This window comes from Malus sylvestris, chromosome 16 (assembly GCF_916048215.2).
Source record: "Malus sylvestris chromosome 16, drMalSylv7.2, whole genome shotgun sequence".
In the NCBI taxonomy this organism is placed as follows: domain Eukaryota; kingdom Viridiplantae; phylum Streptophyta; class Magnoliopsida; order Rosales; family Rosaceae; genus Malus; species Malus sylvestris.
In genome coordinates, this window is record NC_062275.1 from 14,071,192 (window position 1) to 14,084,320 (window position 13,129).

General features: G+C 38.3%; 1 protein-coding gene and 1 pseudogene across 1 annotated transcript; one reads left to right on the forward strand and one right to left on the reverse strand.

The window, feature by feature from the left end:
- Positions 1–774: 774 nt before the first annotated feature.
- LOC126609372 (uncharacterized) lies at positions 775–3,967 on the reverse strand. The gene is made up of 9 exons (XM_050277303.1): positions 3,682–3,967; positions 3,475–3,578; positions 3,218–3,390; positions 2,813–2,906; positions 2,567–2,678; positions 2,362–2,450; positions 2,044–2,129; positions 1,473–1,537; positions 775–1,373 (listed from the first exon to the last, which is right to left on the reverse strand). Exons 1-9 carry the CDS (start codon positions 3,872–3,874, stop codon positions 1,267–1,269), a joined length of 1,023 nt encoding a protein of 340 aa, XP_050133260.1. The 5' UTR covers positions 3,875–3,967; the 3' UTR covers positions 775–1,266.
- A 3,516-nt stretch (positions 3,968–7,483) lies between these two features.
- Positions 7,484–12,089, forward strand: LOC126609064 (probable serine/threonine-protein kinase At1g54610; annotated as a pseudogene).
- Positions 12,090–13,129: the final 1,040 nt, after the last annotated feature.

Consider the following 13,129-nt stretch of genomic DNA (forward strand, 5'->3'; position numbering starts at 1 on the left):
TTACTAGGATTAGAACTCCTCAACCCAATATGATCAGGTCTCGACCAATCCTAATCCCTATAGAACTTTGAACCAAGCTCCTTAACGAACTAGATTATCCCCTAATCCCAAGCATCCTCAGCTTTAAGACTCCTTGTTGCACTAGGGTTCAACTACCTCACCCTTATCTAAACTAATCCTCTTCATAATGGGATTCGGCCAACCTCTACTAGACGGCCCATGACAAGATTCTAGATGAATGCTACTGGGCCGAAAACGACTCTAAGCTAGGCCCAAAATATTATTTTGGGTCCAAACAGTACCAAAGGAAAGAATCAAATAGTTCATTTGATCAAAGTATTGCGAGCGTATGCTTACGAGGATTAAAGAATGTTGTATCTTGGAGGTTAGGGCACTCTACACCGAGACATTGTCTTGGAGGGGCGAGATCTGACCGTAAGGATAGTGAACAACCTAAAATCTTGTTCTAATCAAGCATCGACAAAGAGCGTTTTCTACCTACAAAAGACAAGTATTTTATCTTATTTCATTTATTTTATTTAATAATTTGTGGAAACAAAATTGTGATATACTAATATTAATTTTATGTGATTTATTGTAGAAGAAGTAGCATCTATATCGCCAATATTTTCAACATTATAAAGGGCAACCTTGTAAACCAAATAACAAAAAAAGAGGAAAGAAAACAGACCGTGAAGAAGGGATCATGTCTGAACCTAAATCAGAGAAGCACAAAATTAACTTGCTTGTTACACTAATCCCAATAATTAAACATTATTAATGTCTTAAACTATTGTATTATTATGCTGATTTAAACCGTTACCTACAAGATGAAGTAAACGCTTTCAAATGTGAGCAGTGGTTGGGACAGTTGCTCACGCGTGCATGACAGGTCAGGAGCGAGTGGAATCACAAACGACCATGTGAGTATTCGTGCAAAAATCGAGAAGAAAAAAATTAGATACATGAGGGGTGATACATCATACGTATAGAGTCAAGTCCCACACAGAACTTGGGACCTATTGCATATATCTCAGCTACCTGTACAGAGATACACAGCTTCGATGGTCGGATAATTCTGGTTGAAGACAGTAAGAATTGTACGTTCTCTACATAAGCGATCCCGCTGTACCGAGTATATCCAAAGTAGACACGAAAATGCAAGACCTTTGGCAGCTCCATGGCGAATGCTCCTTGGGCGCCTTAAACCAATGGTTCCCACTGCTAAATCCAACCCCAACAATGCAAATGGATGCTAGCAGTAATTCATAAACTCTCAAGGAAGTGAGCGAAACTGGGGTATTTTGGCTCCCACCCTATTTCCTCGCGAGTTTTTGAGTTGTTTAATCTCTTACCCAAGGGATCATTGGTCCCTGCACAAACAGCATCAATTGGTGTGAGGTGGATATCAAAATTTTGTAAAACCAGAATTCCCTTTAAATATCTACATGTAATATTAGCAGGAAGCTTACCTGTAAAGGCCTCAAACGTTTCTGAAAATTTGCCACTTTTAGTGACTAAGTCCATCACTTCTTGCCTGCAAAGATATTGGCAGGGCCACAAACGCTCGTGTCACTAGTTAAAAAGGTCGTACCCAGTGCACAAGGCTCCCGCTTTACGCAGGGTCTGGGAGAGGTGAATGTCGGCTAGCCTTACCCCCATTTATGGAGAGGCTGCTCCCAAGTCTCGAACCCGAGACCTACCGCTCGTGTCGCTAGTTCACGGGGATAATTAAGAAGGAAATAACAAAATGACTATAAGATCCGAGTATGAATTGTAATTTAGCAGTGTATGTGTGCGAGCGCACACACGCAACTGGATGCTTTGCATGTGAGTATAGGACGATCAATAGACATCAGTGTAAAACTTGCCAGCTTTTCGTTTGATTCAACCATTGGATTAGCAGTTTAATCATATACAGAATATTATGTACCAACGTGAATTGATCGTAGCCCTACACACGAGTACACACAGAAAACCAGCAACAGTTGATATAGTCAATGCAATTCAATAATGTTGAAAGATGCAATGTTCAGATAGGACCTGGACAATGGATGATTGTCACAACCCAAGAGGATCTGGTTACGTAATCTCTTCTTCAAGATCGCAACAGAGAGGGAAGCTGCATCCTGACAATTCAATGAAACAGGAAGTATATTACTGACCATGACAAAGCGTAACCATCTAAAGCGTGACTTGAAATTTAAAGAGAAATGGAAAAGCCAAATGTAAGTGACTTTTAAGTAACAAAATTGAACAGAGAAATTAATGATAAAAGGGAAAGTAATGCATATTGATAGAACTATATTAAATAACTTTTCACTTTTCAAATACACAAGTACAGTAGGATGATTCCGTCACCTCGTAATGTATAAGATTCAGGACGTGATCTGGGCGAGCTTCTATGATCCCCTTCTTTAACCAATAAACATGTGCACCTCTATCTGATTTGTAGGCATAGTTAAGGACACTTTCAAATATAAAAAATACCAAGATCACCCAAATCCCTGAGTGTTTTCCCCTACGGTACAAATAATCTTTCAGAGTACGACTTTCATAAAGGATGTATAAAGCGCCGCCAATCTAAGAACTACACCGCCAAACTCCAGCACAACTTCTTCTGCTTTAAGAAGGACATCGGTCCTGGGGCTCCTCCCTATTGGCACTACTGGAGTGTCCTGCAGAGAGGAATACGACCAATATGACAAAACGAATCACTCCAAAGTCCAACTCCCACATGACTATGAAATTAAACAAGTTCACAGAATAACGCTACAGCAACTTGGTACCACGAGCAGAAATAAGTGTCTACCTCATCACATGAACCATTGTCGTTGCAATCATACGGTGCAGAGCTTGATGTAAACAAAAACGAACCTTCACCATTCCAGTTCAATGCAGCCATTCTGCTTATTTAAAAATAAGTCCAAACCAAACACATATCAATTGCAGCAAAAATAAATAAACCATTGCCAGCAAGCATTACAATTTACAAGCTATTCTATCATAAATAAATAATACTTAGTAAATAATTAACAAACATGAAACTCTCACTACCCAAGTATCACTTCCATGAGAGTGTTTTTAGTAAGACAGTCACACTGTCGCGCGGGTTAATATATCGGGGATTAAGGGTATGGTGTTAACAGACGATTGCACTTGTAAAATGAGCAGATTGGTAATACAATGTGACGACTGCACCGGAAAAATTCCTCACCTAACATCAGCAGAGTAGTCTGAGGTTCTTGATGGTGGAGCACAAAAGATGACATAAGGAAACTTGTGGGTCGTTTTGGTCCCCTTTAAACATGGATTAATACCCTCCTCACTCAACTCCTCATGGTGATCAGCTGTCACTGTTTGCCCATGTATTTGACACCCAGGATGCTCCTACGTACATTAATTACTTGTTTTACCCACTAATTAATTACTAAATTAAACGTACAGATAGAGCAGCATGGGTAAGATCGGTACCTCCCGCCATTTTTGTGCCACCAAGCGCCCAAGGACACCCGGCCCCACAATCAGCAGGTCATCCGCTCCAACATTCCCAGAAGAAGTTACCTCCTTCTCTTCATCTGGCTCCGACCCGTCAAACAATTACCATTGATAAATGTTGGATATTCACAATCTTGAACAGATATTAGTGAGAAAAATGTTAGAAATAGAGTGCGATTATACCAATGGCAGATGACGGCGACGATGCTGCGGCGAAGACTTGGAAAGGCGCGACGTCCGTGGCTGTGTTGGCGGTGGTCCGGCAATGTGAAAACTTGGAAGAAGGGCAGTGAAGATTAGGGAAACGCCCGATGAGTCCTCGAGGTCTTATCAATGGAGTTGTTGTGAGGAAGATAACGCCAGCAATGGTGCCCATTGTGTTCCAGCTTGGAGAGTCGAGACTGTTCTCGGAGGATTTGATAACGCAGGCGGAGGTGTGGACGGGTGGGAGGCATCGCTCTCTATCATTTTATTTTGGACTGTCTGCCCTCTAATTGGTGCCCTCCGTGCCGTTCTATTTTTGTGGTCCGTTAACATTTTATATTACTATTTTTTTTATTTTTTTATTTTTATAAAAAAATAATATAAAATATTAACGTGGCTTAACCGTGACCACACAAAACAGGAGGGCACGGGAGAGCACCGAAATGGGAAGGCAGACAATCCAAGTCCTTTTATTTTTCAGTAGGATGGGTTAGTTGACGGGGACCCACAGGACGACGTCGTTTGGTGTTTGTTTGGTGTTGGTTGTTTGCCGTGACGACCAAAGCTCGACTAAGATGGAGTGCATATCAAAACTTCAAACTTCTTATTAGCTTCTAAATCCAATAAATGAGAGGATTTGCTCTCTTTCTTTTTTTTTTTCACTTCAAATTTTAAGCTTAATTTTCTAAATTTTGAATTAAATCCTAGTTGTTAGTTTGCCAAATTTTTTAATCAAGACGATATAATATTTTTTTTTTTACATAGAAAATATATCATCGCACATTGATGACAGACTAATCTCTCTTCATCGACCACACATTAGACGACAATATACTTTTAGCGCTAGGGTCAAATGGTACGCCAAAACAGAGCCAATCACTCCAAATAATGTATTCGTGCGATTTCAAACTCAAATTGAGGATTTCAAACCTTTACGCTCTACTATGGGACTTGAATTGAGGATTCCACATAATGTAAGTGTTAGTTGACATAACCTTAAAGCTTATTTGAGCCTTTTTTGTTAGCTTAAGTGGTGAATATGAGTTAAGAGTTCAATTTCTTGTAATGGAAGCGAAAGAAAGAATGGATAACCTCATTATTTAACGAAGATTTATGATCCAAACCGTCACTTATCTGGATCTCCTTTTGAGAAATGAGGCCATTTCCAACCGATGGCTGGCCAAATGGCCCGTTTTAGCCCTCTGACCCTCCAAGATCCTCTATTATATTAATATTTTAATGAATAGTACATGGCCATATTTGCCTCTGTCTCCAATCGGGCCAAAGGGCTCGTTTTAGCCCTGTCACAAAAAATCGTCTCGAACCGAGGGCCAAACATAATTTATTATTTAAAAACTACAACTTAAATGTTGTTTAACTTTCATGTTGTTAAATGTTTTTTTTTTATGTTGTATAATTTTTATGTTGGTTAATGTTATTTAATGTTGTTTCATATTGTTTAATGTTGTTTTATGTTAGTTAATTTAATTTAATGTTGTATAATGGCTTAGGAAGTTATAGGAAAAAAATAGAATTAAAAAAAAATACGAAACAAATTTTGTGAAATAGAAGTTATAGGAAAAAAATAGAATTTAAAATAAAATGAAACAAATTTTGTGAAATAGAAGTTATAGGAAAAAATGGAATTTAAAAAAAATATGAAACAAATTTTGTAAAATAAAAGTTATAGGAAAAAATAGAATTTAAATGAAAAATATGAAAAATAGAAGTTATAGGAAAAATTTTGTAAATAAAAAATAATAATAAAACTGTTAAAAAAATTAAAGCATTCATGTTGGTTATAACCGACAGTAAATCCGACACATTTAAAAAAAATTTGGCCATCCCTCTCCGATTCTGTGGGGCACTCTCAGATTCCACAACCCTCTGGCCTGGCCCTCAGTTGGAGACGGTTTTCGAGTTATTTTTTACCCTCTGGCCCTCTGGACCATTCGGTTGAAGATGACTAGAAACAATCAATTCAACCTAGAGAGAGAGAGATAGAGAGATAGTGTTTGTGGTAAAAATTTCAAAAGGTAATTGTGGAGGGAGACTTTGGCACTGGATTTTTGGTTAACAGTCGTCCCCAAATTTAGCATTGGTGAATAAAAACTCATTATTTTGCATAGTTCAAGAATAAATTTGTCCAGAAATTTATAAGATGTTATATTGTATTAATCCTCACGAATTAGCTCTAGCGGTGAAGGGGTAGGGTAAACGTTATAGGATTTGTTGATGCATAAAATAATAAGGTTTTGGAATAATCTAAAATATTAAGTTTGTGACATTCGGAAAGTTATTCTAGTTACCTAGTGAGGATAATATGTACAGAGGTAGAGATAGGGAAGTAAACACAAGACATGCGTGATTTATCTTAAGTTGAACTTCATCCACAAGGGTAGATGAGTTCTCATTAATATTGAAGAGTTTACACAATACATATATTCAAACATAATCATCATTAGTGAGTTCCAATGACAAGTTTAAGTACAATAATGACATTACTTCCTAATTGTAGGAGAATGATTTCCTTTTATAGTTAACGAGAGTCCTCTGCTTCTGTCCACAGTCGATGTGAGATTCTAAGAACTTTATTATAATGTTGACACGTATCGCGTTGTGATTACCTCATGGTTGGAGATAAACCCTTATGCTTTGGCAGAGGTGCCTCAACATGAATTCTTCAATAGGTCCTTGGACGTATGGAGTTGTCGGTGCTCGATAATTTCAGGATTGGTGAAGTATGGTACAAACAATACTCCTCCAAGTTTCCAAGTGAGGAAAACTTCTCAATTAGGGACTTGTAAAACTCAAGTCACTGAGTAATCATAAAACTTCTGATTACCTAAGTGTAGTACATATGAGGGACTAGGATTCTCTACCCTCATCTTTCCATCATCTCCTCTTATATTCTCTATTTTGTCTTTTTCTTTTTATAAAAAATTAATATAAAATATTGATATGGTTTAACCGTAACTGTTCAAATAAGAAAGAAATGAAGAAGAGGAAAAAAATGAGAGAACCATACTCCCATAATGAGAGTCCCTTAAGTCTCCAATCGAGAAGAATAGTCTAAGAAGGTGACTTGATTTTTGTCCATGTGTGAAGGGGTCAAAGTTCCACCCTTTTCCTTTCTTTGCTTTTTCTAACATGTCCCAACTTTTTTATTTATTTAAAGTGGGAGCCCAAAACCTTTTTTGTTCTATCAGCTAGGTCCAAAGTCAAAATAGAAAAGGGTTTGAGACTGGACTGCAGTCCAAATCATTGCTTTGCTATCCCCCACTTTTGTCTCAAAAAAGCCAAACCCCACAGGCCTCTTCCTTCCCCTTCTCCTCTTCCTTCCCCCACAGTCCACAACCCCCATTCCTTCCCCAAATCATTAGGATTTTTCCTTTACCCTTCCCCTCCCCTGCTCAGTAGAGAAGAAATGAGTCGATGACAGAGAGGAGATGGGGTCCGTCTTAGGGGTGGTTTGGGAGTGAGGTGCTTATAAGCATCCATGAAAAAAAAATATGAGAGTTTTAGGTGTTTGATAAACTGAAGAAAAAAAAAGGCTTATTTTAGAAGCTGCGGTGAGAATAAGCTGAAATCAAAGGAAAAAGTTGAAGCTGTTATTTGTAACTTTGGAAAACTGGTTTTTTTTCAAAGCACACGGAGTTATAGTACTTCTTTAATGAAAAAACCCACTATCAGACTGCTTTTTTTTTTCCAAAAACACTTTTACAAAAAAATTTACCAAACACTTTGTTGATTTATTTCACAGCCGCTTATTCTCACAGCACAGTCGCTTATTCTCATGGCAGTTTTTTTTCAAAGCACAACAATACCAAACCAGCCCTTACCCAAACCAGCCCTTACCCCAACTGCTTTCGCAAAGCCCGTTGGGAACCACGGAGATGGCGAAATTAGGGGTTCCATGCAAGCAGAGGCCGCCGCCGGCGAGGTCAGCGAGGTGAGGAATAGTGTGATTAATAGTATTAGTAACGATGATAGTAATAGTAATCGGATGGAGAATGAGGAGTGGAGTTTGAGGCCTATAGGGGAGAGGAGACGCTACGAGCCCAATCCTAGGCTCAGCAATCCTCCCAAGCACCTCCTTGGCGAGCAGGTCGCCGCTGGTTGGCCCTCCACCGTTGCCGGCGAGGCCATCAATGGCTGGACGCCCCGCCGCGCCCATACATTCGAGAAGATTGATAAGGTGAGAGCTTATTTAGTGTTAAAATGATTTTGGAGCTTCTTAATTACTGTTTGGTTGTTGAGAAAATGCAAGGAGACAAAAAGGGTTAGTGTGAAATTAGAGTAGGAAACAAAAGTTGGAACTTTTTTTCTGGATCATGTTTGGTTTTTAATAGTAGCAATTAACTCAATTTGGTAAGCCTCACTAATGAATGGATTACTTGAACTTTGAATTAAGTATTTAGCCTTTTACTTGTCGAAGTTCTTACCTTTTGCGGAAATGAATGGCTTAGTAAGTTGTACTTGTAAATGTATTATCTTGATCAGATTGGGCAAGGGATGTATAGTAATGTGTACAAAGCTAGGGATCTTTTGACAGGGAAAATTGTTGCTCCGAAGAAAGTTCGGTTTGACAATTTGGAGCCCGAGAGTGTAAGGTTTATGGCCAGAGAGATTCTCATTCTGCATCGTCTGGATCATCCTAATGTTGTAAAATTGGAAGGTTTAGTGACCTCGAGGATGTCGTGTACTGTGTACCTTGTATTTGAATATATGGAGCATGATTTGGCAGGACTTGCTGCAAGCCCTGCAATCAAGTTCACAGAGCCTCAGGTATTGCAAAAGTCTTTTGCTTTTATTTTATTTCGTTTAGTTGGCATATAAAGAAACCATTTTTTCCCTTGTGCAGGGAAAGTGAGCAACTTCTCTCATATCTGTTATATGTAACTATGGCATGTTAAGTGTTATATGAACCAAGTATTATCAGGACTGGAACACTGTCACAACCACAATGTGCTTCATCGTGATATCAAAGGGTCCAATCTTCTTATCGACAATGGTGGTGCCCTAAAGATTGCTGATTTTGGACTGGCTTCTTCTGTGACCCTAATCACAAGCATCCAATGACTAGTAGGGTGGTTACTTTATGGTATTGACCACCAGAGCTTCTTCTAGGTGCCACCGATTATGGTGTAGGTGTGGACCTCTGGAGTGCCGGCTGCATTTTAGCTGAGCTGTTGGCCGGGAAACCAATCATGTCAGGTCGCACAGAAGTATGTTTTGAATGCTTCTGTTTATTAACTGAGTTCCTTCACTTCACTGTGTTTGCCATCGGAAGATCCTTTGCTTAGGTTTACTTTGATGCTTATTGATTCATGGAATTATTTGAATTGTTGGTGTTCTGACTATGTTCGTGCATAAAAGATATGTTTCCAGTCCTCCTAATTTATCTTTTACTTTAAATAGGTAGAGCAGCTACACAAGATATTTAAGTTATGTGGTTCACCTTCTGAAGAATACTGGAGAAAGTCAAGATTGCCTCATGCAACCCTTTTTAAGCCTCAGCAATCATACAAAGGATGCATTGCAAAGGTATTTAAAGATTTTCCACCATCATCATTGCTACTAATCGAGACACTCCTTGCAATTGACCCAGCTGAACGTCGGACTGCCACTGCTGCATTGAGGAATGAAGTGAGATTTTATATTTCACTATTAAATTTATCTTGTTCAGTTTCCTTTCTTCTTTATTGCCTTGAACTGTATCTTGGGTAGTTTCTCATCTTAATGTCGTAGTTTATCATCCTGAGCCTTACGATTTATAATTTATTAAATATTGTCATGTGATGGTGGCCTGTCTTTTGCAGTTATTCACAACCAAACCATATGCCTGTGAACCGTCTAGCCTCCCAAAATATCCACCCAGGAAAGAGATGCTAAGCTATGGGATGTAGAAGCTACAAGGTTGATGATTGCAATGAATAAATTTTTTATTGTTCATCTAACCAATTTTCTTTTAGTTAGATTCACGGCTCACAGCTCCCATGAACCTTTACAGTATTAATTAGATTCAATTGCAGAGATTTAAACCAACAAATTCTAAATGTAGAGAATCATCCACTTCCACTCTAATATTTTGATGAACCAAATGCATTGCCTTGACCCTTCAATTTCCATGCATGACTCTATGTTGGTTTCCACATTTGTCCCTTCGGATTATTGATTCATTTATTTATTTGGGTTAAGTTTTGATTACTATCATGTATCATCTCAATGATGTTATTACTTTCATGTTTCTTTATGAAGTAGTTATTCTTTCATCAGTTTTCTAATCGCTTAGTCGTTTCCGGTTTCTTCTTCTAATTAACCTCCCTCCAAAAGGGAAAATTGCTTGTTATATGCAACCTGAAATGAGTTTCATGATTGTAGACTGAGAGCTGCTGGCAGAGATAACGCAGATCATGTAAGGAAATCTTGCGCATGTGACCGCAAGGGAATTCCTGCTCCAGAAGCCAATGCTGAACGTCAAGGCAATCTTGATGTACGGCATCTAATCTGCTTCTTTAAGCTACAGTATTTTCTTTTGGGGGTTTAATAATTAACATGGAATTCGTTTTTTAAATTGAATTAAGTTTGCAACAGTAACTTTATCCAATGGTATCCCATCTGTCTCTATCAACAAGTGAGATATGTTATCCTAAAATATCCCCTTGCCAGTGGCCACCGCCTTTATTGATTATGTAGGAGTTTAGATGAAGAAGAGGACAAGGATGTCCATACACGGCACTTTTTGTGCATAGCGCGGCAGTGCCCCTAACCTATCTAGCTTTTCCCTGGGCCTCATGGGGAGATAAGCATATGCATAATGCCATCCTCTCATGGGAAAAGTACATCCATATACGCGTATAGGCAGACATTTTAGCTAGAGACATAGTTTGATACCGAACTTAATTGAAGTAGGGAACAAGTTGGTGCTGATTAAGTTCTCGTGGCTGATGGGATTATTGTTAGGCTTTGTATTGGTATTTAAAAAGTTGATCTAATAACACTTGACACATTATATACCATATACTGAAATGGCTAAAACCTCCTCCAACCTTTAAAGTTGGTGGCCTCTGATCATTAAGCATGTGGGGGTAGTTAATTCTGTTGTAGTTAATGCATATGGCTATTGTTTGTTTGAGATTTCAAATAAGATTTAGGCTTCTGATCCTAGTGAGGGGATGACTTAAAAGGGTAACGAATTTATATGAAGTATTGAGCATTGTCGGTTGAGTCGCTGGATGCAGGTGCGTTGACTTTGTTCTTCTGCCATCTTTGCTGATGAGCATATATGTTATAATCGATAAGTCTTGAGACTCTTGACATGCTTTCGGATTTCATACTTGAAACTAAAATCAATGCACTTGGTTCAATATTCAGTTACTAATGCAGCTGATGGTGAGTGGTGACCCTTGACTGTGTAGTCACTACTTGAGGAATTAAACTGGCCTTTTACCCAAACTGAGCACTTGCTAACTGTTATTCTTTATGTGTCGTCCTATTGCAGAGGCAACGTCTTATCACACATGCAAATGTGAAGAGCAAGAGTGAGAAGTTTCCTCCTCCACACCAAGACGGAACACTTGGTTATCCTTTGGGTTCATCAGATCACATTGTTCCTGCTTTTGATCCTTTGGATGTTTCATTTAGTTCCACAAGCTTTGCATATTCAGAAGAATCCGTCCAAACTTGGTCTGGCCCATTGGTAAAACCAGCTGCAGTCGGGGCTCCAGCAACACTCGTCCGGACAAATTCATGTACTCTCGAAGCCCTTAAGGAAAGACTCAAAGGGACAAGGATTGTCTGTCCTCCCGTGCCCTCCTGTTTGTGTGGTCACGGTTAAGCTACGTCAACATTTTATATTACTATTCATTTTTGTCTTATTATCTCTATAAAAATACAATATAAAATGTTGACGTGGTTTAACCATGACCATACAAAACAAGAGGGCACGGGAGGGTTCCGAAAGTGGGAGGGCAGACAATCCTTGTCCGACTCAAAGCGATGAGGGTTCGGCTTGGTTCGGTTAGTAAACAATTGGATTCAGAACAACTCTCTGTCATTTGGTGAGACAATTCATGAGTTTGCAATTGCTGCCGATTCGTCCCAGCCAGGTAGGAACGATGTTGGGTTCCTTTAAAGTGGGCATGCTCAACAAAGCCAACTAGAATGTGTCAAGGTTTTGCTAAACCAAATTAAACCCTACTATAAAAATGAATGTAGGTAATTATGTGAATTCAATATTGTTGTAAAATTGATGTACATCAAATTGAAGGAGAATAGACAGACGTCTAGCCAAGTCAACTAAAACAGTACGTTCTCCCTCCACATGTACGTTTGAATCCTTATTTTTATAGTTTAGATCTTGTATTAAAAAAACTTAAACGTTATGGGGCCGTTTAATAACTATTTTATTTTTAGTTTTCACTTTTTTAAAAACTGAAATCTTGTTTGATAACTACTTTCATTTTTTTGTTTAAAAAAAATGAAAACTTAAAACTAAAAGAAAATGATTAGTCTCACTCACTACTGAATGACAAGGGAAACACGGTGGAAGCTAATGAATCAATTAATTTGTTGGCATAATATGATGCATGCAGAGAAGAAGGAAAAAGACGGGTGACTTATTTGTCAACTTTTTCGTTATCACGTCCAAAAAATCAAATTTTATTTTATATAAAATTGTCAAAATACGCTTAATTTCTGGATTTGAATTACTGTTTATATACATGGTATTAGCCATAATTTAAAAGAACATTCTGTTTGCATGGACCTGGTAATATTCATGCTGTACAGTGCAGGTCATAATTCTGACCATGGATAAAGCACTAGTTCAACATTTGCCAACAGTTTTTGACATTGGCAATGCCTTACCCAACGTAAAAATCGTGTCAAATGCCAGAGCTTACTTTTCTTGACCTCCTTTATTTTAATAATTTGTCACATTCAATTGGTAACCCTTTTTTCTTTGTTGGAAGACTAGATAAATTCAAAATGACGTTTGTACTTTTTATGCGGAAGTTTGAATCTCAACACGCTCCTACAAACACGAACAACTGCTCTAATCCTTCGTGGGTCGTCGAGTTGGCTACGGTATGTCGAGTTGCCCCTTGGTTTTCGCCTCCCTCAAAACCTAGAGCCTGAAAGTGATAGCTCTAAAGACCTAATTAGAATATTTGAACTATGAAAAAACTTGTGTTTCTTGTTATTTCTCTCTTCCCCAAAGCCTCTAGTGGTTGAGAATAATGTACAAAGACTAAAAAGCCTATGAAAATCCCAAGTATATTGTAATATGAATATCTCTTGATTTTTATCTAATTATCACATAGATAATTAGGAGGTTAATATCCTCATGTGGATAGAATGTCCTTCGAAATTTATTTATTTCATAAAATAAATCCTACATTCTTATGGAATTAGAGAAATAATT